General features: G+C 38.2%; 1 protein-coding gene across 5 annotated transcripts in view; it reads left to right on the top strand.

The window, feature by feature from the left end:
• VSNL1 (visinin like 1) overlaps positions 1-27,140 on the top strand; it is a 91,097-nt gene that overhangs the window by 38,125 nt on the left and 25,832 nt on the right. For 4 of the 5 annotated variants that reach the window (XM_074895602.1, XM_074895604.1, XM_074895601.1 and 1 more), the window contains exon 2: positions 2,273-2,439. In XM_074895602.1, the coding sequence (XP_074751703.1) occupies positions 2,278-2,439 (162 nt within the window). In that variant the 5' untranslated portion in view covers positions 2,273-2,277. The remainder of the gene's footprint in view (positions 1-2,272; positions 2,440-27,140) is intronic. The other variant, XM_074895600.1, reaches the window with a different exon arrangement.

Here is a 27,140-nt window from a genome sequence, read left to right as displayed (position 1 = left end):
GCATCTTATGACTGCAAAGGGTAACACAGTTTAAAGGAGAAAAAAGGGGGAATAAATAAGCCCCTTAAAGATTAAAAAAAACCCAAAACAGTCTATTGTTTCACTTAAAAGCCATTGGAGTTGCAGCTAGAGAAATAACTTTATTAGTTTACTTTAGTCTCCATGGGATTTAAATTGAGATTATGCCAAATTAAGTCTATGTCATACATGAGAAGATGGGGACTTCAAAGATAAGGCTGGGACAATTGTTCTAAATACTATAAATTGCAAACCCATCGTTTAGTCAAAATGGCTAATTTCTGGACATCTGCATGTACAATTACGCCTGTGGCAATTAACTGAAAGGTTGAACTCTCCCATATTTGTGCTAAATTTACTAAAACGTGTGGATGGGAGCTTGGCAGAGCATCAAAGTAAGTAAATTTAGAGAAAGCAGTGTACTGCCCTTAATTAACGAACAGCTGTGTGAGTCTTTGCAACAGGTTCTTGTAGTTCAGAGGAGATGCAGGGCCTCGAGCAAGAAAGCACTGCGGCATCTTGCAGTGTTGGTAGAGGAAGGATGTGCAGAGCCTGGGGAAGGGGGATCTGCTTTCTGGAAGCATCCCAAGAAATGGTGGCCCACTTCCACCTCCAGTTATATCTGTGCACAGCACAGTGCACTCGTCTAACAGCCGTGTCACCAAGGTGTTGAGACATTTCTGGATGGAGTTTCTAGCCTGATGGGTTGTGGCATTTTGTATCTTCCGATGACCAAATTTCCTAACTTTATACCTGCTGAATGCTTTGACAAAAGACACCTTCCTTCTCGGTGTCAGGGATGTTTGTGTGGCTAAGTCATGTGCTGTCTTGGCAAAGAGGTTTGCTGTCAGCCCTGGTTATCTTGCTGGGCTTGGGATGGGGAAGAGGATGGGGACAGACTGGGGAGGACTGTGACCGAAGAGAAGGGGGGCCATGAGGTGTTTCAGGAAGAGACCTGGTGCCACAGGTGGTATGGCACTAGGGGATGTTTTTGCCACACAGACCAGGAGGAATGGTTAATTTTGTGCTGGCTCAAGGAAGATTCCCATAAAGGAACTTATATAAGTACTTTGATTCATTGGAGCAGAGCAAAGTATGTCCTTCCAAGGAGAAAGAAACTTCCCCTTCAAAACAGAGGAAAATGCCAAAAGCAATAGATTAATATCAGCAATGGGTGGTGATATGGACTAGAAGTCACTGCATTCACTGTGGTGCTGTCATTAGAGACAGATGCTATACTGGGAGATAAAAATGGAAATGCTAAGCTAGGCTCAGGAAAGAAATTATTCATCACTTTGCAGTTTTGTACAGGACAAGTGCTGTCTGTCATCTGATTAAAAAATAACTGAAAGACATCTGTCATTAAACAAACTGTAGTAAAATTGGAAAAAGTTAAAGATTTCTCAAAATTTCTCTTGAAAGTCATCTGTGATTACACATCAAAGGACCTGGAAATATCTCAAAGGGCCAACATGAATAGTACTGAAATTACTATATTTACACATGCATATTTTGTATTTCTGTATGGTTTATATTTGATATTTATCGGTGTGTATACAAAATGTATATAACAAATGTAGTGGATATCTCCAGAGTTAACAGTGATGAACTATAAATCAGCTATTGTGTATCAACTATGCAGTAACTATATACATATAATTCTACTTATATGTATACATACATATGTGTATATATACACATATATGTGCAATTGTGTAAGAATTACATTTGTTTTTCCAGTTTGGTTTCGTCATTTCTTGAGACCAAGTGTGTTCTCTTGTATTGCTTCCTCCCAGTGGATCATCTAGTGCTGTATGTTACAAGCCTGTCTGTCCACAGCCTTGTACCTGTGAGGAGTCGCTGCTAACATGGTATCAGAAAAGATTCTCAAGACAAAGATGAATTCTGTGAACATCCCCAAATCTGTGAAAATTTTTGTTAAATTCACAGCAAAAATCATGTTTTTCAGCCTTAGTGTAAAGAAAAGCTAGAAATTACCTAATTTGAAGGCAAAGGAGCAGTCTCTCTTCAGGCCTCAAGACTCCTAAATGAATGTTTTCTTCTTAACCATTATAAGCATCTAATAATATTCAAGCATAGCTTAGGTTCTGATTCACTACTGAATCCAGAAGTTGAGTTTGACTAAAAGCAGCAGCGTGTACAAAACAAGTGATGTGTTCAAGCTTTGTCGCTAATTCAAATTTAAAATGTTCACAGCAACTTGGCTAATTGTATTAATTTATTCCTTCTTAAGGCAGAATGGGGAAACAGAATAGCAAGCTGGCCCCTGAGGTGATGGAGGATCTGGTGAAGAGCACGGAGTTCAATGAACACGAGCTAAAACAGTGGTACAAAGGATTTCTAAAGGACTGTCCAAGTGGTAGACTGAACCTTGAGGAGTTTCAGCAGCTCTACGTAAAGGTAAGTTATTTATTAATTTCCTATTATCTGACCGTAGAAAAGGTTGCGAAGTAATGTAAAGGAAACATATGGTCAGTCATTTAGACTAACAAATACCTTTGCTATGAGAAGCAATGGTGAAGACAATGAGATAAATAGGAAGTGCCACCCTCATCACACCGGCGATTTATATAGCTACAGTGACCAGAACCAAAAGTTTAATAAAGAAGCTGTGATTTATTCACAAGAAATATATTCTCTGCACTCTGTAATTTATGTGCCTCTTTCACCTTCAGAGAGTGGTTGTGTTCAATAAATGGTGCTGTACCCATGTAATACCACTGGAATATAAACCATGTGAGTGCTGGACCTACTCATATAAAATTCTGTCCTCCTTTTGGTTTCAGAAAAAGTGGTGAAGTTTCATGACAGTATGTCCTGCAGATAAATTATGCACTGTGCACAAAGGATTTCTTTAAACTTTAAGTATTGCCTTTATTTTTTGCTTGATGTCTCTTTGCCCTTGTTGTATAGGAAAGGAAAACCAGTCTGCTTGGTTTATTTTCTTCTTATTTTTCATTATTTTATCAAGTTCAATGTAGTCTTTTCCTTATATTTATTATGTATTTTCTGTAACAAGAAGAACATGGGGGCAGTATAAGAAGTGTGTTCATGTTACAAAGATAATTATATTTTAGTTCAGAATTGAGTGTCTGCCTAAAGGTCAGAGACTTCAAAGTAATTTTAATTAGGAAAAATATTGGATGGTGATGATGAACGGTAGGATCAGAACAGTTCATAAATACAATGTGAGGCTGAATAAAAATTTAAAAAGCCTTTCAAATGTAAATAATTAACATTGAGCACACTGACAATTTCTGCAGACAAGTGGGACTGTCTTTTCCCTTAAATGCATGCTACAGTCCTTCCCTAAATTTCTTCAGCCTTGAACCAGATCAGTCTGTAAATTATTACCTAGCCCCTTTTTCCTTCTAATGAATGGTCTAACAAAACTGCTAACTCCAGCTTACATAAATAAGCTTCTGTCCTCATATTTTAATATTTATGGCTTCATCCTTATTTTAAGAAACAACTGACTTTGTAATAACTGTTATTTTCAGATGAAAGAATTTTTACTGCCTCAGGTCTTGTGCTTGTTATTGACTGATAATTTATAGCTTCCATTTTAAACAGTATGCAGTGCACATCCAGCAAGACCAGACGTCTAATCATTTCTCATACATGTTTCTGAGGAAAGTAAATGGTCTTTACAAAATATGGTTTCCTAATAAAGTATGTCACATGCTTAACATCATTATTTTCTGTTTGGTAAATCGCAGTAAAGGGATTAAATTTTGTTTTCTTTTATGATTTTATATGTTGTGGGGAAAGATATCTTCTGAAAATAGCTCGAAACTGTTAGAACTTCCTGCCTTCAAAGGGGTGTTTGAAGTGTTCACAGATACTTCACAAGATACTTTACTCATGAAGAAATATCAGGGAGTAAATTCAATATCATGTTTACAAAAATGGTAGTGCAAAAAATAACACGAAGAGCCCAGCAGTATTTTGCTCTTGAAATTTGGAAACCGCTCTATAGTCTTACTAAGCTGCAATATCTGACTTTTAGTTTATGGCCTCATATTTTTATATATGCACATCAAATAAGATTGCCTCCCTTGCTTTGGTGCTGACGCAGAAGTTCCAGACACAACTCTGGTAGTTACGGGTTTTGAAATCTGCTCTGTAATGGTACTCTCATATATTTAGTCCAGTTTATTGTCATTCTGTATATAATGTCTGTCTATGTACAGGGTGAAATACTCATTTTGCAGAGAAGAAATACAATTAGCTGTAGTAAATCCAGACCTTTACTTCTCCTTCTGTCATAGAAATTCTTGTAAAATCACGACCCTGGGCTCTTTGAGGAATGTTGGCTATGGTGGCATCTTCTATGCCTGACCCTGCTGCTGGCTGCAGACAAAACCCCACATGTGAGATTTGGTCTTTTCAGGAGGAGCCACCAGCAGGAGACCCAGATCATTATGATTGCATTTACAGCATTTCAGTTCCTTTAATGCATATTCAGGGTGAAAATACATGAAGCTTGTATTGATTAGTAATTCCTCTGCATGAACTTACAGTTGGGAGGGATGGCATTTATCTATTGGTCTGAACTGGATTTTATTGAAGAAGATTTCCATAAATCAATGTATTTGGAAAAGAAATACAAGACTTACCTTCAGTTCAGGTTTACGTTTTCTTAAAATGACTTCGTTGCTATGTTCATGAGAGTTGTTCAGTGCACTTCCATGTGTTATTGATAAAAGGGTGTTGGTCATCTAAGATGCAAAGAAAACTCTTCTTTTAACACACACAGTAGAAAGTATCCTCAGCTTAAAGAGCAAAAACATTTAAGATTATATCAGGGGCAATATTTTGAGGTGAATTTTGTGGTTATGTCCACTTACTTCTCTTCCGTTATAATTACAGAAGAGGCACAGAAACTGCAATCTTGGGGCACAGAAACTGCGTCTTTTCAGATGAAATGTAACTAGAATATGTGTCCTGGGATCACAATTTATTTCTTTATCTAATGCCTACTAATAAACTGGAGTTGGCCTGAAATAAAACATCCAGAACACGTGTGATGTGGATGTCAGGTCCTCAACACTAACTCTTCCACTCTACACATTTGCATCATTTGTACTGTTGTAGATGAAGACTGTATTGACTAAAGGGGAAATTACTCTAGCTTGGCTTGGAAGCTTTTGCTATTGAAGTTTCCATTATGAATACAAATCATGCAGTGCTTAAAATAAATAGCAGTTATACAAACAGACTCTACAGAAAAATTATTAGCAGCCTTTTAGTGGAAGTTTCTATAAAAATAATTAATCCAGAACACCTTTTTGAAATAAGCAGGTTGCATATTAGCATTGTATGCAATCTAACAGGTTCATTAAAGACGTTGGTACATTTTTGGATCCATAGTTTCTTCACAGGATCCAGAGTCTGTGGAAAGTTATTAGGCCTCCTGTTTTCCTCCATGGTCCTGAGTGAGGTGAATGTTCCAGGAGCTTTTAAAATAGTTTATTGAAGAATTGTTCATATACTGTAGGCCCAGAGCCACAGAGATCTAAATGACCTCTCCTGCAGAGAACTATCTAGGACATTAGAAGTCAAAGCAAAATCAATGACTGGAGTCCTTTTTCTTTCTCTCATAAGTAATGAAGATAATGTGAATGCCTTATCTTTACCATAGTAGTTTAAGTACTCACCAAACTGTAGGAAACTCTGAATCAATTATGATGTCCCTGTAAAAAGTTTGAATCTGCACTGCACACCCTCTCATTGCTATACCTGTGATGGAATATGACCTTCTGGACTGCTGGCAATATCCCAATTAATCTCTTTTTTCTGCAGGAAATAGTGATAAGTAGCATCAGACAGGCTGGAACCTACAATTTCCACCTTCAGAGAGAATATCCTAACCATTAAGCTTAATCCTTGCTTGCTTTTTTCATTTTCCTTTTTTCTATCCTAAAAAGTCCTTAATTCTTTTACCTTACATAAAACATCATTAGCACTGTGGGCAGAGAGCTGAAGAAATTAATATACAAAATTGTTGTTAAAACAGAATATACCAATAAAACATTCTGGACTGTTCCTGTTATTCTTTAGGGTTTCTTGCAGTCTAGAGGGCCAAATACATTTTCCTTTAGATCTTTTGAATTCACTGGGTTTAGATGCATATGCCCTAGAGTGTGTAAGTGTGCATAATCAGTGCTAATGTTCACAGGAATTATGCATGTTTATTAAGTGGAAAATAGGCTTCTATATTGTGATACTTCTTGGAACTGGGTCACTGAACATGAGAAGCATATCCTCTGGATTAGTAACAGAAACAAGCACTGATGGTCCTTTAACTGAAAGGGTGGGGTTGGGAGTGATCGTGATATAATGCTAACATTAAATAATTTACTTTGTGAATGTATTGCACATATATTATTTAGCTATGTTTTGGGGTTTTATAGATAACGTTTAAATGAAAAAAAATGGTAACGCTATTTGATTAATTACAGTCAAATGATTTGTCATATTTTTGGCTTCTATCTCACATTTCCTGCCTTGAAGGGAGTTGATTTCTAGTCCTCCATTTTTATGTGTAGAACAAAAGAATCTCAAAAATCTATTGAAATTTAAGTGGATATATTTGCAGCCTCTTTTTCTCTATCCAGATTTTCAAGACAGACTTGCATCTTTCTAAAGATGTCACAGAGCTCCTCAAAATGTTAGGTTAGAGCTGCGTTTCAGGCTTTCAGTGGCTGTGAAGAAGTGGGATTCCAGAACAGCACAGCTGTGTTTACAGATGCCCCTAACGGAGATGTTGCACTGACAGAAACTGATTTTCCTGCTATCATCACTTTTAACTGGAGGAGCTGTGCTGCTTTTACGAGTGTGGTTTGACCGCTTAAGTTCTCCCTATAATAGGAGTGCTTTTTAGGTATATTATACCAATGTTAGGTATATTATACCTATAATATATTTAGGTATATTACACCAATCCTGTACTGCTAAAGAACTACAGCATGTTTTGAAATCATGCAGATTATCAAAAATACCGATCTATCTGCTCATACAATTATTTTAGCCCATGCTGTTTCTACCTTCCCGAAGAGCACATCTGGGATGCTAGCAGTCTTCCTGGATAATATGATGGTATGTTTGTTGGATGGATCACTTAAACATCATATGTATTTATTTATAAACATGATTCTAAAAAATCTTTAAACAGTTTAATAGTACTGCTGTGTTACTGAATTTTTAAAACTGATGCAGAATAATAAAACTATTGTTGTTATGTTTGAGACAATGAGAAATAGCATTGGATACAAACAAATAAAGCAACGAATAGCTCTGATCCAGGGACATTACAAGGTGGCTCTGTAAGAAACAGCAAATATTGAGACAGGCAAATAGAGGTTAGACAGAAATAACAGTAACATTATTGGCATCAGTGGAAGTTTTGCTTTAGGCGCATTTGTAGAACAATCCATGAGGTAAAGATTGTTAATGCATTCTTAAGCACTTAATACAAATCTGCACATTTGAGACAATTGCAGTAAAATCATTAGAAACAAATGCTCCTAAAGAGTAAAAAAACTTTCACCAGAAGTGCAGTGAAAGTTCCTGTGAAAGGAAGATTAATATACCATAATCCAAAAGGCAGGATTCTGAGAAGCAAATGTGTTTGTGGTCCAGTATTATCATAGGGGAATGCTTTTCAGCCTGAAGTATATGTTTAGTGCTCCAAAGCTGTATTAAAATTGTGTTCTGATAACTTTTAAAACAAAAGAGATTGCAATTGCTTTTCATACAGCACTTGGTAAAAAAAAAACAAAACAAAAAAACCCCCATGGTCTTCTTGCCTAGATGTTTTCCATGCAAAAATGCTTTTGCCATTATTCCTCCTCCTCCTGCTCCTTCTAAAGATGAATAGGCAGGTGCTGTGCCAAAGTACAGGTCTACTAGAAAACCACATAAGAGGCTTATTATATGTTTCAAACAGAAGCTGAGATTGTGCTGCATGAATTTTAAAACAAAGGGCCAGAATGCTTCTTACATACAAAACCAAAATCAAACAAACCCCCAAGGCTGTTTGAAGCTAACTTTGAATGATCTGGGGAAGGGGGGGATACTGGTAACAGGCCCTTCTGCTGCATTTCAGTCTCTGCTCTAATCCCATGAAAATTAATGGCTGGATTTTATATCATTTTACAGAACATCTTATAAGATCTGGTTTTAGAAAACAGAGTTTTAAAGATCAGCAACCATACTGAAAAATAAAATACAATAAATAAACATGAATTCTTATTTAGGCTGCAAAGTAAAATGGAAACAGTAATTTTCAGAAGAGGACCAGCATGCTGAGCAGTGAACTGTTCTGAAAATATGGCTGTAAATCACAACACGGGATACTAAGAGCCTTTAACAATGTAAAATGGAGTCAGTTTAGATTGAAATCCTAATCTCACTGAAGCTAATGGGAGTTCTCATTCCTGATCCTTATTTAAGTGCTTAGGACTTCACTGAGCTCTTAGAATTGTTTATCATCATGGGACCCAAGTCCTGTGAAGTCTGGTGCAAACCCATTAATGTCTAGTTCTACAAGCTGGATCTAGAGTCTGGATAGCTTCTCTTGTCATGTGTGCAGAATGTATGCATTGCGAGTTGCCATTTGAAGGCAGCAGTTTCTTAAAAACTAAGTCTGTATGGATGAGTGGTGAGAATAAGCATCCTGAAGTTAGTAAAAAACAATTTCAGAGGCAAAGAAGGACAAGTCCTTTTTTTTTTTTTTTTTCCCAGCATTATGGCTAGTGGCTAATTTTAAAGGCTAAAACATATTTTTCTTTGCTTCTGTTGCAGAGCACATAATGGCCCATATCCTCCAGATGATCTCTGGAGACTCTAAATCTAGAAAATGAGGAAGTCAGACAATTCTAAGAGATTAAATCTAAATAGCTAAATCTTAATTGCTCCAAATAGCAGCTTGTGGAGTGTCCAGGCTAGTGGGATGGATCTTCCTGATGCTTGAACAATTCAGTAACATATGCTGATATCCTCTTTGTGAGAGGCAGGAATGATGGTTACAGGAATCCATAAAGCGGTCCAACTGTCCAAAGGCATCTCCAGGGCTTACAGAGTCAGCAGATGTGTGGGTATGTGAAGGTTTAGTCCAAACCTTTGATTATTACTAAGTATGGAATAGTTCTGTAATTCTGTGGTTCTATGTGGTTCCTGGAGGCAACTCTAAACTAACATCAAATCCAAAGCATTGAAGAGAGGATGTCCAGCCAGGGCAAGACGATCCAGCCTGGAATGCTTAAAAAATCTTGCCATGTACATGCATGCCTTAGTTTCCAATACGGCCCAGTAAAAGAATCCAGTCTGGGTAGATTTTCCAACAATAACATGCAGGTTACATGTACTTCATCTTTTATTTTTAAGGAAGTTCACCAGTTCCAAAAACTGTCTTGTATTTTTATAAGAGACCTTGTTCTTTTACAGCTTACTTTTGCTCTGTGTTGGATTCCTCAGAGAAATCAAACCGATGAATTTAGGATACTGCAATTATTTCTGTAGCAAAATACTGAATTCATCAGGATTTCCCTGAAGGGTAATAGAGGAGTGGTGCAGCTTGGGGGGAGAGAGCCATTGTTAACACAAAGTATCAAAGACCTCAAAGAAACAAAAACCAACAGGTCAGCACCCAAGTCCCATAGCTGTTACAGCATTCAGGTCCACTATTTGTTGTAACAGTGCTTATTTTACCATTGTTAAGGAGTCCTCAGAGCAGTTGTCAAGACTGCTCAGTGGTTCACTGTTGCAAAAGTCAAGTGTTTTGGACATTTTTCGTCCTGAAAATTCCTATTTCTTAGCTCCATTCATACCATCTCAGTGCTTTCCTTCTCATCACAAGGAAAAGTCTTCACAAATCCAGTGAAAACCCTTGAGGATGTGCAGTGGAGAGAGGGAGTGGTAATACTGACTGTACTTTTTTCAGAGATACTCCCTTTTCTTGCAATCTAAACAAAATAACTATGAGTGAAACATATAAAGTCTCTATATTATGTACGGAGAGTTGAGATACAAAGAAGTTAAACCACTTGTTCGATGTCTTTGGCAAGGTCAGGGTTGAAATGACTTCAGGGGTCAAAATATAAATGGCCCTTATTTTATTTCTTTGGAGTGAGAGTTTTTATTTCCTACTGAATGGCTTGGAAATGACTTCCTGAGGTCATACATGCACATTATAGTATGGCAATTCTGGCCAGACTTTAATCAAATGTCTGCTTTAGATTTACACCATGATCTGCACTCTGCAGTTAAACTGTGACCATGTCTGAGGGGAAACCTGTATTTTAGGTCTTCAGTAGCTCTGATTTGGAAAACTGGATCATCCTTGTTCTGACAGCTAGTAAGCATGTGTTTTTGTTACTTGAGACAAAGTGAACTAAGGTCTTTTGGGGACTTCAGCTTGTCACATTTCTTGAACTATAAACATTTCTGTTTTTTTAAAATATAAAAAAAGCTGTTTGGTATTACACGGTTCCTGAAGAAGACTTTGAAAGTAGGGCACTTCATTTTAGCACTGGAACAAACTACTATGATTTAAAGTACTTTGGTTTAAATCATTGAAATGTTTTCCTCTAGTATCAAAGCCTGCTTCCAGTATCTCACTTGTACACAAGGCCTGGGGCTGAAAACAGCATTCTTGTTTTGTAAGGCATGGATGAGAACTTGGTGCTCTGAGCCGAGTCCCTTCACCCTGATGTGACATCTATGACTTCATGTCTCAGGTTCACCTTCACCTTTCCTCCCAGGGAACTCATCAGTTCTTCAGAAAATTAAATTACTTTAGTAATACGTACTTCCAGAGCTTCCCAGATGGACAGCTGTGACTGTCGCTGTACCTGGGTATGAATACTGCAAAAACTAAAGGGGTCTGATTAGTCTGGACTATGTCTCTCACAGCCATGCATTGCGTCTCAGCCTGCTCCATCTGCCTGTGGTACTTTGATATGGCACATCACTACTACCACTGCATCACATGCTGCTGTGGGTAGCTATAGCTATGCAGGTAATGAAACATCAGATTTTTATAGGGTTCTGTGGTATGGAGAGACATTTGGGAGCTCGCTTAGTTACCAAGTTAAATGTGGGGTTTGTTATGTAGTTATTTAGTTGAGATTCCAGTCAGGTTTCTAGTAATCATAGTCTGAACATTTCCAGTACCTTGGGATATCAACTTTCTTTCTCTTCAATGAGAGTAAATTTCCATCTTTTCATGTTTAATTAAGGCTCATAGGAATAGACTGTTTGCACTGACAAACCTATTGATTGCTGAATTGAGATGACTTACCACTACTTGGCACGAGAATTAGATAGCTATCATAATTTTATATTCAATCACAAACAAATCAAAATGAGAAAAATATGGTTTGGAAGATAAAGTAATCAACACAAGGAAATTCAGACTAGAGGAGATTTTGCCATTTTGCTGAGATACATATGAAACTTTCTCAGAAGACATTGGTGTAAAATCCACCTGTATAAGAAGTTGCGAAGTTTGGCTGTCTGGTTGCATGGATAGCCCAGAACTGAACATGCAGCTTTAAATAAAATCTCCCTGTAGTCCAGAGAAACAGCAGTATAAGCAGAAGTGTAAATCAACACTACAGTTCACCTCAAAGTGAATATCAAAGTCAATTGGGGATTCTTTTGATGTTAAAAAAGCTATTAAAAAAAAAAAAAAGAGGAAATAAAAATTCTTAGGTCATTAATTTAAATAAGATTTTGTATGGACCTTTTCAGCAGCTTTCAACAGAAGTATATTCAGTTGCAAAGTTATTTCTAGATGCATGTCCCCTTTCATTTGGAAGGATATACCCCAGAATTGCTGTTGTCCCTGACTAGGAAATTACACGCCTGTATGCATACTCATGACTCTTCACAGCTTTCTTTGACAGATAGTCACTAATTAGCTCCTCCCTGTCAAACTGATCAGGTTAGGAGACGGTTAAAGCCCTATTCCAAGATACATGGGGTTTGGGTATGTGATTGCTGTCCCTAGCGCTAATACGAAATACAAAAGAACTGATTAAAACGAGCAGGCAGCTACCACTACTTCTTGTGACCATGTTGACTAGATCTGTGTCCCTCTTCTATAAATACCTTTTTGGTAATGGAAACATGTTTAATTGTGTTGGTGTTTATTAATGTAGCAATTACAGTGCCTGTTTTATAATATGTGTCAGTGCAGATAATTACGTAATTAAACTGTGTAACTGAAATGATGGAGTTGTCTAAGAATGGACCAATTAAAACAAGAAATTGTGCTGTGAAAGCCTTACAGGACTCCACAGGTAAAACCTGCAGATAACTTCAGGAGATGTCCTCCCTCCTAGCATGGATGTGTTTTCACCAGAATAAACTCCAGCCAACTGCTTTTCAGCCAGCTGCTAAACACGGGTAGCTGGAAGGTGATGCTCTTTGGACGTGGTCCCAGTGAAATGCAGATGTCCTTAGTTCCCTTCACAGTCTCCCTACCCCCACACACATGCCTTAGCCCCAGCGGGAGAGGATGCAGTTGTTCCTCCCACTAAATCACTGCATCCCACTTTCCCTCTCACAGATGCTCTCCCTCTCACAGATTCTTTGCCTCTCACAAATGCTTTGCAGGTCAGGTGCTGTCCCTTGTACTCCATTAACACTCCTGACTTCATTCAGGAGTAAAACACATCTCCTTTCCTCAGGGTCCAATTACTACATTTCAATACAAAGCATCCTCAGCAAATTGAGTCTTGTATTACATGTGGGTTGGTAAACTTGCTACAAGCATTATATACACACATTAAACTTCTGATTTCTTGATTAGGACGAGTCATTTAGGTGACAATCCACCACTCTGAGTTCACAGTTGCATAATGGTGACCAAATCCCAAAGTTTTCTTAGAGGAATACAGTCATGCCATTTCATGGAAATCTAAAGTCACAGAAAGTTACAGCTGAGCATCAGCTTCACAGTAATGGTACTGCACACATAATTTCATTTTATCTCGGCTGTTGCTCATTTGTGCACAATAAGGGATGCCTTACCACTCTGTTTACTACTTTAGAAAGTCATAGTTCCCAGTGTTTGACTTTTGAAAATATAATGTTCATACATGGCATTTGTTTGGTTTGGGCGTTTTTAAAAGGAAAGTATACTTCACATAACACTTGGCCTGAGAAAGGTACATTTTCTGAGTGCCAGTATATGGTGATTCTTAAAAAGCCATCCAGAAAACTGTCATTAAAGTCTAGGACAGCTCTTTAAAGCATATCTAGTGTCTTCTATACTTTTTTGAGTTGGAAGAAATACTGGTATATAAAATAGGATTCTGAAAATAGGAGTTATAATAGTAATAGTTATATTTAATTGTAAGGGTGCTATGTTAATCTTGGCTTGAAGAAGCAATTATTTATCTATCAATTAGTTCTTGCTACAGTTAAATAGAGTATATGACAAGGGAAACCTAACAAATCAGTGGCCTTGTGTTAGAATTGCAAACTCCATGCCACAAATTAGCCCCTATGGTGTATTAGACTATCTGCTCATTTATTTTTAAGATTCTTTTCCCTAGAGTTTTTCTGTATAGCAGGAAAGTGATGTTTAATGGTCCTGATGTTATCTTCACAGAGACATAAATTCTGGGGTTATTCTAAAGTACAGCCAAGAGTAGGGAGAATAAAGACAGTTTCTGCTTCCTGTATCAACTACCCTGGGGTATCTTTGAAGCATGAAAAATCATGAAAAAGAGCACTAAACATGCTCTGAAACAACATGTAAGGAAACCCTCTTTTCACTCTCAGAAAATTAAGTTGCTTATACAGAAAATCACCAGCAGGTCCAGGATAATAAAACTGCATAAAATTAATTCTAACAAACGGTAAATGCTGGTCTTTGTATTCAGCAGTTTCTTTTAAAGTGATGTACCTCTTTGTTACCTCTGTAAGAATGACATTTTGCCAAAGAAATCACATCTGTTTCTGAAGTCTGAATTTAACACATTCAGTATAAAAGTTACATTAATACATACCCAAATTTATCAAAGACTTTTGAAAATTATTAATTTGGCACACAAAATTCTAACAAGCATCCTATAGAAGTGGACTATCAGTGGGAAATTAGCTCCTGAGCTCTATCCAGCAGGCAATTGTCAGTATGAGATAAAAGAGCTGCATTCTGGCTATCCAAGGGTGGAATTTTTCCTGCACAGGCACAATAAATAGTTTTTGCTAGCAGTAAAGAGGCTGCCAAATCAACCTATCTGAATAAAAAGTATGTTGTGCTTTACACGTGGGAAAAGTGCTCCAGAACAGTTAATCCCTGTGAAAACATTATCCCTGCATTATCGCCAATAGTACTTGCCTTCAGGCAGTTTTCAGCTATTTGTTTCCATTTTCTATACATGTACGCAATGTTCTTTATTTCTATGTGATTGTTCATCTCAGTCGTTTTCTTTGCTCTCATCTATTCTGGGCTCATGCACATGCATTTTACATATTGCCAGAATACTTTGGGCTATATTTAAGTTTCTAGATTCATAGAAATATTGTTGTACAAATAACACTGTGAAAGCAAGAATGTAGTCCTAGGAGGACCACTGATTTCTGTGGGATGGCCTATGTCACTGTGAAGTACACCAGTGGACAAGAACACTTTCTACCTTTTATTCTTCTCTCATGTAGAGTAAAAGCCTGGAATGATATAAAAATTCCATGGAAGTCCTGTACATGTGTGGTCTGAGGGAGTTCACATAGCTCACTGGATGAAGAAGTCTCTCCCAGGTTTTATTGCCATCATATTGGTGTAATAGCTGAGTCAGGGGACAGCTGAAGTGGTGTTACTGTGCAGACAAGATGCCTTGCAGACAAAAGAATAAGGAGGAAAAAACCCTCTTTACAAGAAAAGCAATCCCTAGATAAAAAGATGAAGAAAATGATCCCTAGATCATTTACTGTATAACAAAAGGAAGCAGTAACTGCACAAGTCACATGTATAGGAAATAGAAGTGTTATGGTGGAGGGTAAGAGTTTGACCGAAGCGAGAATATTTCTTTAGTATAATCCATGATGGACTAAAAATGCACTTTTTGAATTCTTAAAACTCATTTATTGTATTAGGGCCTCAATTTTTATTGTCACTGGCTACATTCACAGAATACAATATAATGAGAAAACTTGAGCAAGGAGCAAAGTGCCCTCCTTCTTGGAGTGGGCCAGAAAATGCAGCCTTGGCTTCTCCAGACTGCTGGGCCATCCTGGCTGTCAGGCATGTAGTCTGGAGCTACATCCCCATCCTTTTCTCAACCATAATGTGCTTATTTTTTTCTTTTCTTTTTTCTTTTTCTTTTCTTTTCTTTTCTTTTCTTTTCTTTTCTTTTCTTTTCTTTTCTTTTCTTTTCTTTTCTTTTCTTTTCTTTTCTTTTCTTTTCTTTTCTTTTCTTTTCTTTTCTTTTCTTTTCTTTTCTTTTCTTTTCTTTTCTTTTCTTTTCTTTTCTTTTCTTTTCTTTTCTTTTCTTTTCTTTTCTTTTCTTTTCTTTTCTTTTCTTTTTTTCTTTTCTTTTCTCTCCTTTTCTTTTTTTTCTTTTCTTTTCTCTCCTTTTCTTTTCTCTCCTTTTCTTTTCTCTCCTTTTCTTTTCTCTCCTTTTCTTTTCTCTCCTTTTCTTTTCTCTCCTTTTCTCTTCTCTCCTCTCCTCTCCTCTCCTCTCCTCTCCTCTCCTCTCCTCTCCTCTCCTCTCCTCTCCTCTCCTCTCCTCTCCTCTCCTCTCCTCTCCTCTCCTCTCCTCTCCTCTCCTCTCCTCTCCTCTCCTCTCCTCTCCTCTCCTCTCCTCTCCTCTCCCCTCCCCTCAGCTACCTCATCTTCTTTCCTTGGCTGCTGGCTAGATGAGTGGTGAAGCCTGATGTGATGTCTCTATCTTTCTCCTTCTCTTCTTCTGCTTTTGAATTTCTACCTCATTGGCCAAGGGATGCTGTGACTTCAACGTAATGAGAAGCTTGCTTTTAGTTGTGCTCTTTCAGCCTATGATGCGGACTTGGTAATTTTATTTTAATTGGTCTCTCTATTTACCTTGAGAAAAGGTCAGTCCTACATCAGAAAACTAGCCTGATCCTTTATGCAAAGGAGGACGTTACAGCTGAAAACTTCTAAAATACAAGTCTACAAGCTCTGGAAAGATTCTGCATAGCAAAGCAAAATGAATGGGCACAGCTGAGTGTTTGTTATTCATTGTTAATGGAGCTGAGAAACACTTTAAGAAATGGAACTATCCAGAATCTTTTACTTGAACCAAAATGAAATGTCTTCAGGAAGATCTTTGAAATGCTTTCCTTTTAATCTTCAAATATATACATTTCTAATTTACTATGTCACAGGTTTTGCATTTTTTTCTTTGTAATTTTTTTTATTTTTCAAATTATTTTGGCAGTAATGCCAGTTATATGAATGATGGTGGTGTCAAACAGTACAGGTTTGAGGAATGAAAGGAAATTAAAAAGAAGAAATTGAGGCTGGATAACTGTAAACTTGCTAGACCTTGGAAGATTTAAAATTATATATATTCTTATAAACCTACAGGTTTTAAAATTTAAGACAGGTGATGAAGAGAATATTGTCAGGGGGACATTATATAGACAGTGTATTCCATGTTTAAGGTTATACATCTCTAATAAAATGCATGGTTCGGAGAAGACCTGTACTTCAGTCTTTAAATAATATTATAAATTAATAGATTAATAGCCAGTGGTCCTGTTCAAATCCATGGGAGATTTTACACCTTCTGTGGGACCAGGACTTGGCTTGCATTTTATCAGTTTCTTGGTTTATAATATGATATACTCTGCAAAAGAATGACAGATGGCCTTACAACTAATTTTTCTTCTGATGAGAATATGTTCACCTCTTTTTGTGTTTTATATGGAAATTCCTTCACTCTTGGTATCTTCCACAAGCAAATAATCTGTTACCAAGCTTATCCTGAAATGACAAATACAGTATCCAGAAGCACACAAGAGAAAATGCTGGACTGGGCACTCCTGGGAACTCCCATTCAAGCCATTGTGGGTTTTTCAGTTCATTGGCCAAACAAATCAGATTACCACATCTGTTTAGCCAGATGGCCTTTCTACTGTCATGAGGCAAGTACAGTCAAAATACTATCTACAACTAGCACAAGGATTGTATTGGCAACTTGCTGCAGAAAAGGCGTTACATTATGGAAAATGAAGAAGAAAGAAATTGTCACAACTGCTGTGCTTCCAGCTAAAAGAAACTACATTGAGATCCTTTTCCAAATTATCATTCAGTTGATTATGGCCTTATGAGGAAATTTCTCCCAGAGGCTGATGCAGCTGTGGTTAACTCACAGAATCAACTAGATTGGAAAGGACCTGAAGATCGTCCAGCCCAACCATTAACCTAACGCTGACAGTTCCCAACTACACCAGATCCCTCAGCGCTATGTCAACCTGACTCTTAAACCCCTCCAGGGATGGGGACTTCACCACCTCCCTGGGCAGACCATTCCAACACCCAACAACCCCTTCTGTAAAGAAATGCTTCCTAATATCCAGTCTAAACCTTCCCTGGTGCAACTTGAGGCCATTCCCTCTTGTCCTATCACTTGTTACTTGGTTAAAGAGACTCATCCCCAGCTCTCTGCACCCTCCTTTCAGGGAGCTGTAGAGGGCGATGAGGTCTCCCCTCAGCCTCCTCTTCTCCAGACTAAACCCTCCCAGCTCCCTCAGCCGCTCCCCTTACGACCTGTGCTCCAGACCCTGCACCAGCTCCGTTGCCCTTCTCTGGACACGCTCGAGTCATTCAATGTCCTTTTTGGAGTGAGGGGCCCAAAACTGAACACAGGAATCGAGGGGCGGCCTCACCAGTGCCGAGTACAGGGGTGAGATCCCTTCCCTGTCCCTGCTGGCCACGCTATTGCTGACACAAGCCAGGATGCCATTGGCCTTCTTGGCCACCTGGGCACACTGCTGGCTCCTGTTCAGCTGGCTGTCAATCACCCCCCCAGGTCCCTCTCTGACTGGCAGCTCTCCAGCCACTCCTCCCCAAGCCTGTAGCGCTGCTGGGGGTTGTTGTGGCCCAAGGGCAGCCCTCGGCATTTGGCCTCATTGAAACTCCTCCAGTTGGCCTCAGCCCATGGCTCCAGCCTCTCCAGGTCTCTCTGCAGAGCCTCCCTGCCCTCGAGCAGATCAACACTCCCACCCAACTGGGTGTCATCTGCAAACTGACTGAGGGTGCACTCGATCCCCTCGTCTAGATGATCAATAAAGATGTTAAACAGGAGTGGCCCCAAAACCGAGCCCTGGGGGACACCACTCGTGACCGGCCGCCAACTGGATTTAACTCCATTCACCACAACTCTTTGGGCCCGGCCATCCAGCCAGACTTTTACCCAGCGAATCGTGTGCCCATCCAAGCCATGAGCAGCCAGTTTCACCAGGAGAATGCTGTGGGAAATGGTGTCAAAGGCCTTACTAAAGTCAAGGTAAACAACATGCACAGCCTTTCCCTCATCCAATTACCAGGTCACCCTGTCGTAGAAGGAGATCAGGTTTGTCAGGCAGGACCTGCCTTTCATAAACCCATGCTGACTGGGCCTGAGCATCTGGTTGTCCCTCATGTGTTGTGTGATGGTACTCAGGATGAGCTGCTCCATCAGCTTCCTGGGCACAGACGTCAAGCTGACAGGCCTGTAATTTACCGGATCATTCTTCCAACCCTTTTTATATATGGGTGTCACACTGGCCAATTTCCAGTCTGTCGGGACCTCCCCAGTCAGCCAGGGCTACTGGTAAATGATGGAAAGCGGCTTGGCGAGCACCCCAGCGAGCTCCTTCAGCAACTCCAGGAATTTGCAGTGATTTGCTATTATGATGGAGCTAGCTGAAAGTTCAAACTTTGCATGACACTTTTGTATAGTTAATAAAATGGATTTTGTCCCCATAGACATTGAAAATTCTAGTATTCCAGGAGAAATGTATTGGACTATGATACTACTGGAGAGCAAAGGCATCTCCAGTGGAAAAATCATCTCATCACAAGACAGAGTAATGGACTGATGGCAGAAACCATTCTTTGAAGGAACCTATCTACCTGTATCTAAAGGGTGCCAGTGAGTTGTTAGAAGGCTAGAACTGGGGAGAGAAATCCAGATGCTGGTGAGAGGTGTTTCAGAGAAAAACAATTTTACATAATAAATCAAAAATTATACCTAAGTACAAGATATCATAGAGACTTTATAATGTTATTTGGAACATACAAGTGTTTTATATCAAGCTCTCATAATGTTTTCTTGGCAAATAGTAAAATCACAGAGTTAAACTCACTTCACCCACTCTTTTTAAAAAATTCTTGTTAAAATCAAGGACCCATTGCAGTCATTGGCAAGATTTTCTTCCCCTTTGGTGAAAGAAAGATCAAGTCCTGTGGACTCAGATGGACATAAGGGAAAAGAGAAGCTGAGAAACATGAAGAAAAAGTGTGCTTTTAGGAATCTGTAAACTCTGTCTTTGCTTAGTTTAGAACACATTCATACCGGGGGGAAAAAAAAAAAAGGTTGTTTCTGATTTTTTATTAGTTTTATGATAATTATGATAATTACTTTAAAAGTCACAAGCCAGGAAATTCTAAATGAGACAGTATAATTATAATATATAACCATAATAATGCTTCCTTCCATTCCTCACTTGGGTATTGTGAGGCTTAATTAGTTAATGTTTGTAAAACAGTAAAATGCAAAACACCATAAAAGTATTAAGCATTTTTCCTGTTTCAGTTCTTCAGTATAACTGATTATCTTTGTGAAGGTTCTTAAAAGCAATAATTTGAAAATATCTATATAAACCTAACTCTATTTTTTATCTGTCTTGCTGATAGTTGGAGTGGGAAATCAGTGTTTAATTGCATCAGTATTTCTCATGAACATGCTGACACTGTGACAATGACTTTGACCTAGAAATATTTGTTGATTATCATATTTCTGGTCCTTGCAACAAAACTGAAGTGTTCTCCTGGGAGCCAGAGACACAGCTGATGGAAATTAATAGAGAATGAGTGACATAATCTGACAAACCATCATATTTAGAAGGGAGAAAAAAATCACAAATAAATGGTGCTTGGTTGGAATAAATAAAACCTTTTGTCAAATATTCAGAATAGGAAAATCTGTTTTCTTCCTTTCTGCTATACAGATTTCACTGAAGAAAGAAACCTTGTGCAATGTGTAAATCTGCAAATCTGTGTATAAACAACAAATGGAGTTAGAGCTCAGGGAACATGGCACTGTAGACTAAAGTGTGATGGTTTAAATTATCTTTAAATTGAAGGAGTATCAAACAAGATCTGGGTATCAAAATACCTGCTTTACAGACTGTAAGAATCAGTCTGGGTTAGAGGTGGAATTGGATTTAAGTTAATTTTTAGGATAAAAAAAATCCACCTTTGGGGATAGTACTCAGATGCTGTGAGTTAAAATCCAGGATGTTCTCCACTAGATCATTGCTTATTTAGTCACTCTCATCCCTGCCACTGAGCTTCAGCACAGGTGTAAGGGTTGGGATTAATTCTGCCATTTGAAGGCTAGTTTGTCATTTAGGCTGCACTAGAGTCAATGTAAAGAGAAAGGCATTTCCAGAGGATTATTCATATAATTTTGCCTTATACAAAACCACCTTTGTTTCTTTAATAGCTAATGGACTGAAGGAGAGTTCTCGAAGGAATTCATCTGGTCTAAAACTTTTTTTTGAAGAAGAAATTAATGATGCTATGGAAATGCTGTTCTCCACTATAAAAGGATTCTCAAGTTTCATCTCTCTCTTTTACACTTAGACAGTTTAGATGCCCAAGATAAATTGCATCTTACATGTGCAAAGTATTAAGCCTCAAGTCTGTGATGATCAGCATGGGCACAACCCTCCAGCATGCTCCACGCCAGCAATGCAGAAGATAATTAAGCATGTGTAGGAGGGGACAGTCCTCATTACTGACCAGGGTCATTCTCAAGTCCATTTGTTTCAGTTTGGAGATTTTAGACTCCTTTTTGCTGATGGTACCATAGAATGAAAAAGCTTTGGTTGTAATCTACTTGTTTCTGTGAGCATATGGACCTGTCAAATTCGGATTAAACCAGGGGTTTTTTAAGATGAGATGGAGTGCTAAGCAGTTGGCTTTGGATTCCCATGGACACTTGGATCAGTGCTTTTAAAAATAAGTTTAGATTAAAAAATTAGAGATAGTATGAAATTCCAGTTCCATAAATGCAGCAAAAGTTTTGCAGTTGACTTTCAGGAATCCATTATTTCACCCATTAAATGAAATGGAGTGTGGTCTGTTTTATTAGTAATCGTATGATGGTTAAAATACTACAGTAATCAATACATAAAAACAATCACAATTAAATATTGACTCTTGCTTTTTTAACCTCAGTCTCTCTATTATTTAGGTTGTGTTGGGCTAGTTGGCTTTGTATTCAAGATTGTATTTTGTTTGGAAAGAATTTTTCTAATCTAATATTGCCACTTACTCTGCTTCCAGCCGATTTATAAACATCCGCTTTTAGCAGGCAAGAGCTTTCCACTTTTATAACCACGAGAATTTCCATTATTGCATTTACATGTGTCTCGGCTGCTGCTAAGCAACAGGGCTGAGTTACCTGCCAAAGCTTAGATTTAAATCCCAGGTCTGCAAAAAGGATGGATAGAAATATAGATGTGTAATATACTTTAAAAAACAAGTGAGGAATGTGGTTTTGGAATATGTAGAAATATGTAGGTATGAGAGGAATACAGTTCCATTGAAGAAACGTGTAGATAAGGGTAATATAATGTGTTAGAAAAAATCTAGAGAGTCAATCATTATATTTAGGTGATTTTTTTCTTAAAAATAAACTGATATCAGTTTGGTATTGCTTTGCCAAATCTTACCACGAAGTGTTAGGTCTACCTTCAATGTTAGATAATGGAGAGCAAGGAGTAGGAAGAACATCAAGAAGAAAATTTAATTGAATACATATAGTATTCCTAAGTAGACCAAGTTCGATTTGTAGTATTTTGTATAGTAGTTTTGCTTCTTCTTTTAAAGACAGATGTATTTATATTTGGATAAGAAATGAGTCAGTCTCAAGTGCTTTTCAAAGACTTGATTGACATGCTTTTCTATTGGTGTTTTGGTCTCGTGCCTTTGGCTTGACAGGATGGGACTGTTTCTAAGAAATGGTTTGGATGTTAGAAATTCTGTTGCAGTTAATAGCATTAGCATTTAAGTCTAAGGGTACATGATGAGTGGTGGTGTACTAACACACGGCATAAAGATGGTCTTTAACCAGCAGAGAATGTAGCGTGCTTTTAAGGAGGAAGTGGTAGATGGTGCAAAATGGACCACAAGAATAAACAATACCAAGAGCCGCAGAAGTCACAACCGAAATGCCAGCTGACCACTGTCAAGCATTGGGTAGCCACAGACAGATTTTAGGAAGACATTTTGAAGATGAGGGAATACCCTGCAGTGGGCATGCACTGGAAGAATGCGTAATGCTGCTTGCCCTGAAACTGTAGTTACAGGCAACATCACTGCTTGAAGTGAAGAGCTGGTCTATGTTTATGCCTTGGTACAATGAAGACAGAATTACCATGAAAGCAGCAGGCTGAAGTGGCAGGACAGGTAAATTAATTTTGCAGCAGTGTTGGCATGGTGTTAACAGTGGGAAGACGAATTTTTGTAGGAGAGAGAACGTTGTCAATGAGCAACTTCAAACTATTTGGAGAGAGAAAATGTCAGACTTTCATCACATACAACAGAAGCAAAACTTCTTTATTCTTCTCTGAAGTTTGTTCATATTTTTCCTTGCTTTTAAAGGCATTTTATAATTTTTTAAGGCATTCCCTCTATTAGAGTAACACTGCAAGTGAAGTAACACATTTAACTTTGTTAAAGCATTTAAGAGCAGTTTCCTACAAAATGGTTTCTCTTTCCTGCACTTCAAGACACAGTCTGATGAGAATATAACAACATAAAATGTCATTTTAGACAGGCAGTTTATGCAATAAATTCCTAATACATTCTTTAGTTCCCTTGGTTTGCTTGGAAATGATGTGTATACATGTAATCCCTTAACACTAGAATTGTAAGAAACAAAGCATTTTCATATGCATTGCTTGTAGTTTGGTACACACTGTTTTATGAAAAAAACTATTGTGACATTTGGGACAAAATATTCAGGCTGGGAAAAAAAATGAAACATACTATGCAGAAAAATGTTGCACATTTATGGCAGTGGAAAACAGGAATAGAACAACTGATTTTGTAACATATTTTTTAAAATTTAGGACTAGTTTATCTTTCTGTAATAAAACTGCACTCTATTTTTTAGAGGAAAAATGGGTAGGTGGCATGGAAAAAGTAGTATATACAAGAAATCAGATTATATCAATGGTTGAGTCTAACTGAATGCAGATTTTTTTTTTCCTCAGTACTCAGGTTAACTATGTCCAATTTAGCTATATTACCCCTGTTAGCATCATTAGTATGAAGTCTGCAATTTCTCCATTGGGATTTATAATTTACAGTCTGCAGTCAACACCCTGTATTCCTTCTTCACCTCTTAGAGACCTGTGAAGGGGTAGGTTGGCATGTGTATGAAGATAATCTGGTTGATACTATTTACTTGATTTCTCAAAGAATTTGACAAAGCCCTTCACCAAATGAGAAATTAGTGTCTCCTAGATTTTTTCAAGTTACAGAAAAGAGGTAGGCGTCTCCCTATGATCACCCAGAACAAGGATCTCATTTAAACTCTCTGTTTTGACCCCATGTGAAACCTGTTCCAAAGGTCCTCTGTAGTCAACAGAGAGGTTCTCTGTTGACTACAGAGGACCTCTGGAAAACAAGCACCCCACAGATAACCCCAGCCTTTGCAACTGCTCCCTTTAATATCCATGCTGGGTCTTTAACTGGATTTTTTGTATTCCTGTGTCTCACAATGCTTTCTTATTTTTTATGAATATAATATGTTAATGCTGTTTTAAAGGGCAATGTATTCTCAGCCTTAACTGTCTTCTGGGGATATATTTAAAGCTGTAAGGAGAGGCAGTGGTTATCTCATTTGAAAATACTACTGATGTTCTCAGAGAGGTAATTGATATCTCACAGAGTATGGCTACCTTTTTCTTTTCTCATGTGTATTATGATTCATAAAGGGGGATCTTATTACTTCTTGAATAGCAGTGCCTGAAGGTGCTAACCTGAAGTGTTTGGAATAAAGAGGTTGTGTCATTGGCACCAGTAGAGAAAATCCATGGGAAGAAAAATAAACCTCTAAATAATTTCATTATACTTCTCATGCCAGCACTTCCATTAAAGGTCTCACCTAGGCTCTGTGTTTTAACTGAAAGAATTTAAGCTAACATACCCAGGGAGAAGTTGAAATGCAATATAAGACTATGACTAAATAGCATCATGGGCCACAAATAAAAGACTTGTAAGCAAACCAAAACCAAAACAGCCAAAAAAGATGTGTAGACGTGGTGCTTAGGGACATGGTTTAGTGGTGGACTTGGTAGTATTAGATTTGCAGTTGGACTTGATGATTTTAAGTCTTTTCCAACCTACGTGATTCTATGATTCTATAAAAAACATATCAGTATTACATCAGACAAGGCAACCACTTATCGTTCTGTTCAGTAGCCCTGTTGAGAATGGAGGAAATGTATCCCTGGGTTAACTAGTCAAGAGGATGAATCCCTTAATCCCCCTGATTTTGGATGAGAGCAGAGCCTGTATTGCATCTGCTCTGACAATGGGAGTTGTGTTTGCCAGTGGTTGTGTTGGCAGCTGTGCTCGCAGTGACCCCAGCTGGGACTCCCTTGGGGACAAGGATTGTGTTATCACTCCTGAAACAGTAGCTTTTGAAGATGGGACTATAGGGCAGATCCAGAAAAAGCAGGTAGTCTTTATTCCTGTCCTCTTCAAACCATCACCCCAAAGTGTCGTTGCAAATCGCAGTTCTGTGTTGAAGGATTAAGAAACAGTGCTGTGAAGGTGGCAATGCTGTTTCACTTAAGGATAAAATAGGAGCAGTCTTCTGCTAAAATAGTCTACTGGTAAAACAGGAACAGTCTACTATAGAGGGAGAAGTCAGAGTCAGATGGACAGACCTGGTAACAGACAGATAGAAGGGAAAAAAAAGGAGCCCCAAAGCCGTGGTGGTTTCAGTCAGCTTTCAAAACAATCTTTAATTCCTCTGGAGAACCACCTATCACTAAAGTAAGAAGAAATAAATAATTAACTGTTCTTGTGAGGCAATTGTTGAACTCATTAAGGGCATGTCTTTGTCTCATTGGCTTAATCTTTAAAATACATCTTCCTTTTGTACGTAGAAGTAGTTTTCCGGCAAGAAATCTTACTAATGTCAGTGATCTATCCCTCCATGATGTGGTGCAACCGAGAACATGTGGTTCATATTTTCCCTTCTGTTGCTAGCAGAAGGCTCCACATTCGATAGGTGTAATGAATAAAGTGTGAGCAGTGGCTGTTCCGCATGGCAAACCTTATTTTTTACAAGCCAGGGTCTTATTTACTACAGCATGCTTGCTTAGGTTTGATCTCTTTTTCTTTGTGTCAGTGTAAGAGAAGATCATACTTTATCCGCCTTTGCCAAGAAAGAGTGACCTGGGATGGATGATTCAGTGCTAAGGTCTGTGTCTTAAGCATCCCTGTGTTATACTCTGACTTCAGAAGTGAAATCCATGTGCTAACAATAAAGGAGATGAAGCACATCCCAGACAAGAGCTACCAGCTGCTTGTGAGTGGTCTGATTTGGAAAAAGTAACATGAACAGTCTGCACAGAAGGGCGGTACTGTTGGGGAGAGTTTGTGCAGATGGCATGTGCACAAGAGATCCTGGGTGTACCAGCATCATATAAATGTTAAAGAAACAAAAAATGTACAGTTGATCTAACTGGACAGATTCAACAAGAAATAATTTTTCTTTTTTTTTCTTCACACAAGGTGTATGTCTAGGTGCCTGCTCAATGGGTAAGGCAAGCTGGGACATTTGAGGCAATATTTTCAGAGGAGAGATGATTATCTGGTGAGAAATGTCCAGGAGGGTGTTTTAGGTTAAGCCCTACTCAGGTAACATTACATCCTGTGACCTGGGCTGAAGATGGCTGTGTCCCTCAGTTCTTGATTCCCAGAGTGGAAAGCCCTTCCTGGAGCAGGGCACCAAAGCAAATTCAAGCCTTTCCACAAAAGTAGTGTTTCTGCCTCCTTTATAGCCCCAGCGTAGGGCCTTAAAGTATACTGGGGCTTGAGGTGTGATCTTACCCCTGCTTGAGACAATCTCCCATTAAGGTCCCCTTGACACTTGGTATTAATGTGTCTTTGTCAGTCTCCCTCAACCTCTTCCATATTATGCTGAAGAAAGGGAGCAGCACTGGTCTGTCCTGTGTTAGAGCTTCTGGCCGAGGTCACTGGTTGGTCCTAGAGTCAGTCTGTCGTATCTAATATCTGGACAATATTTGCTGTCTCCTTTTCTAAGCAAATAAAGATGATTTGATTGAGCTGTGTGCATGTTTGCATCTGTCTTTCTGATTTTCCCTAATGATTTTTGAATCTATGTCCATGATTCATACAATTTGGACAGACAAATAAAAGTTTCAATGAAAAAAAATCCTACAAGATTTATGTAACAATGAGGCCATAGGAGAAGAGACATCAACATGCACTGAAACCTTAGGTGTCAGAGAATTCACATGGGCCCTTGATTATGAGATGCAATGATGACTTTTTCCAAGTCAGCTGCTCAGGAGGTTATCTGTTCCCTGTTTAACAAGTTTAATAGCTCGTTCAATATTGTACTTAATAATGAAATTCAATTATTAAAGAGTTTAATAAAGTATTTGATATTAACCAATTAAGATTGTGAAGCCTATGGAAGCAATAAAGCTCTTGTGTCTCTCCTCTTAATAATTTAAAATAAGATAAAATGTATTACATTATTTTTTGTCTTATCATTCTGATTTTAAATTTATTGCTTAAAACCTAGTAGTTCGTACTTAATAGCCTTACATACAGATCTTGATATACCTTCCTGTCTATTATA

Source organism: Athene noctua, chromosome 1 (assembly GCF_965140245.1).
Source record: "Athene noctua chromosome 1, bAthNoc1.hap1.1, whole genome shotgun sequence".
NCBI lineage: Eukaryota > Metazoa > Chordata > Aves > Strigiformes > Strigidae > Athene > Athene noctua.
The sequence above is the reverse complement of the archived record's forward strand: the minus strand, read 5'-3'. Positions and strand labels throughout refer to the sequence as shown.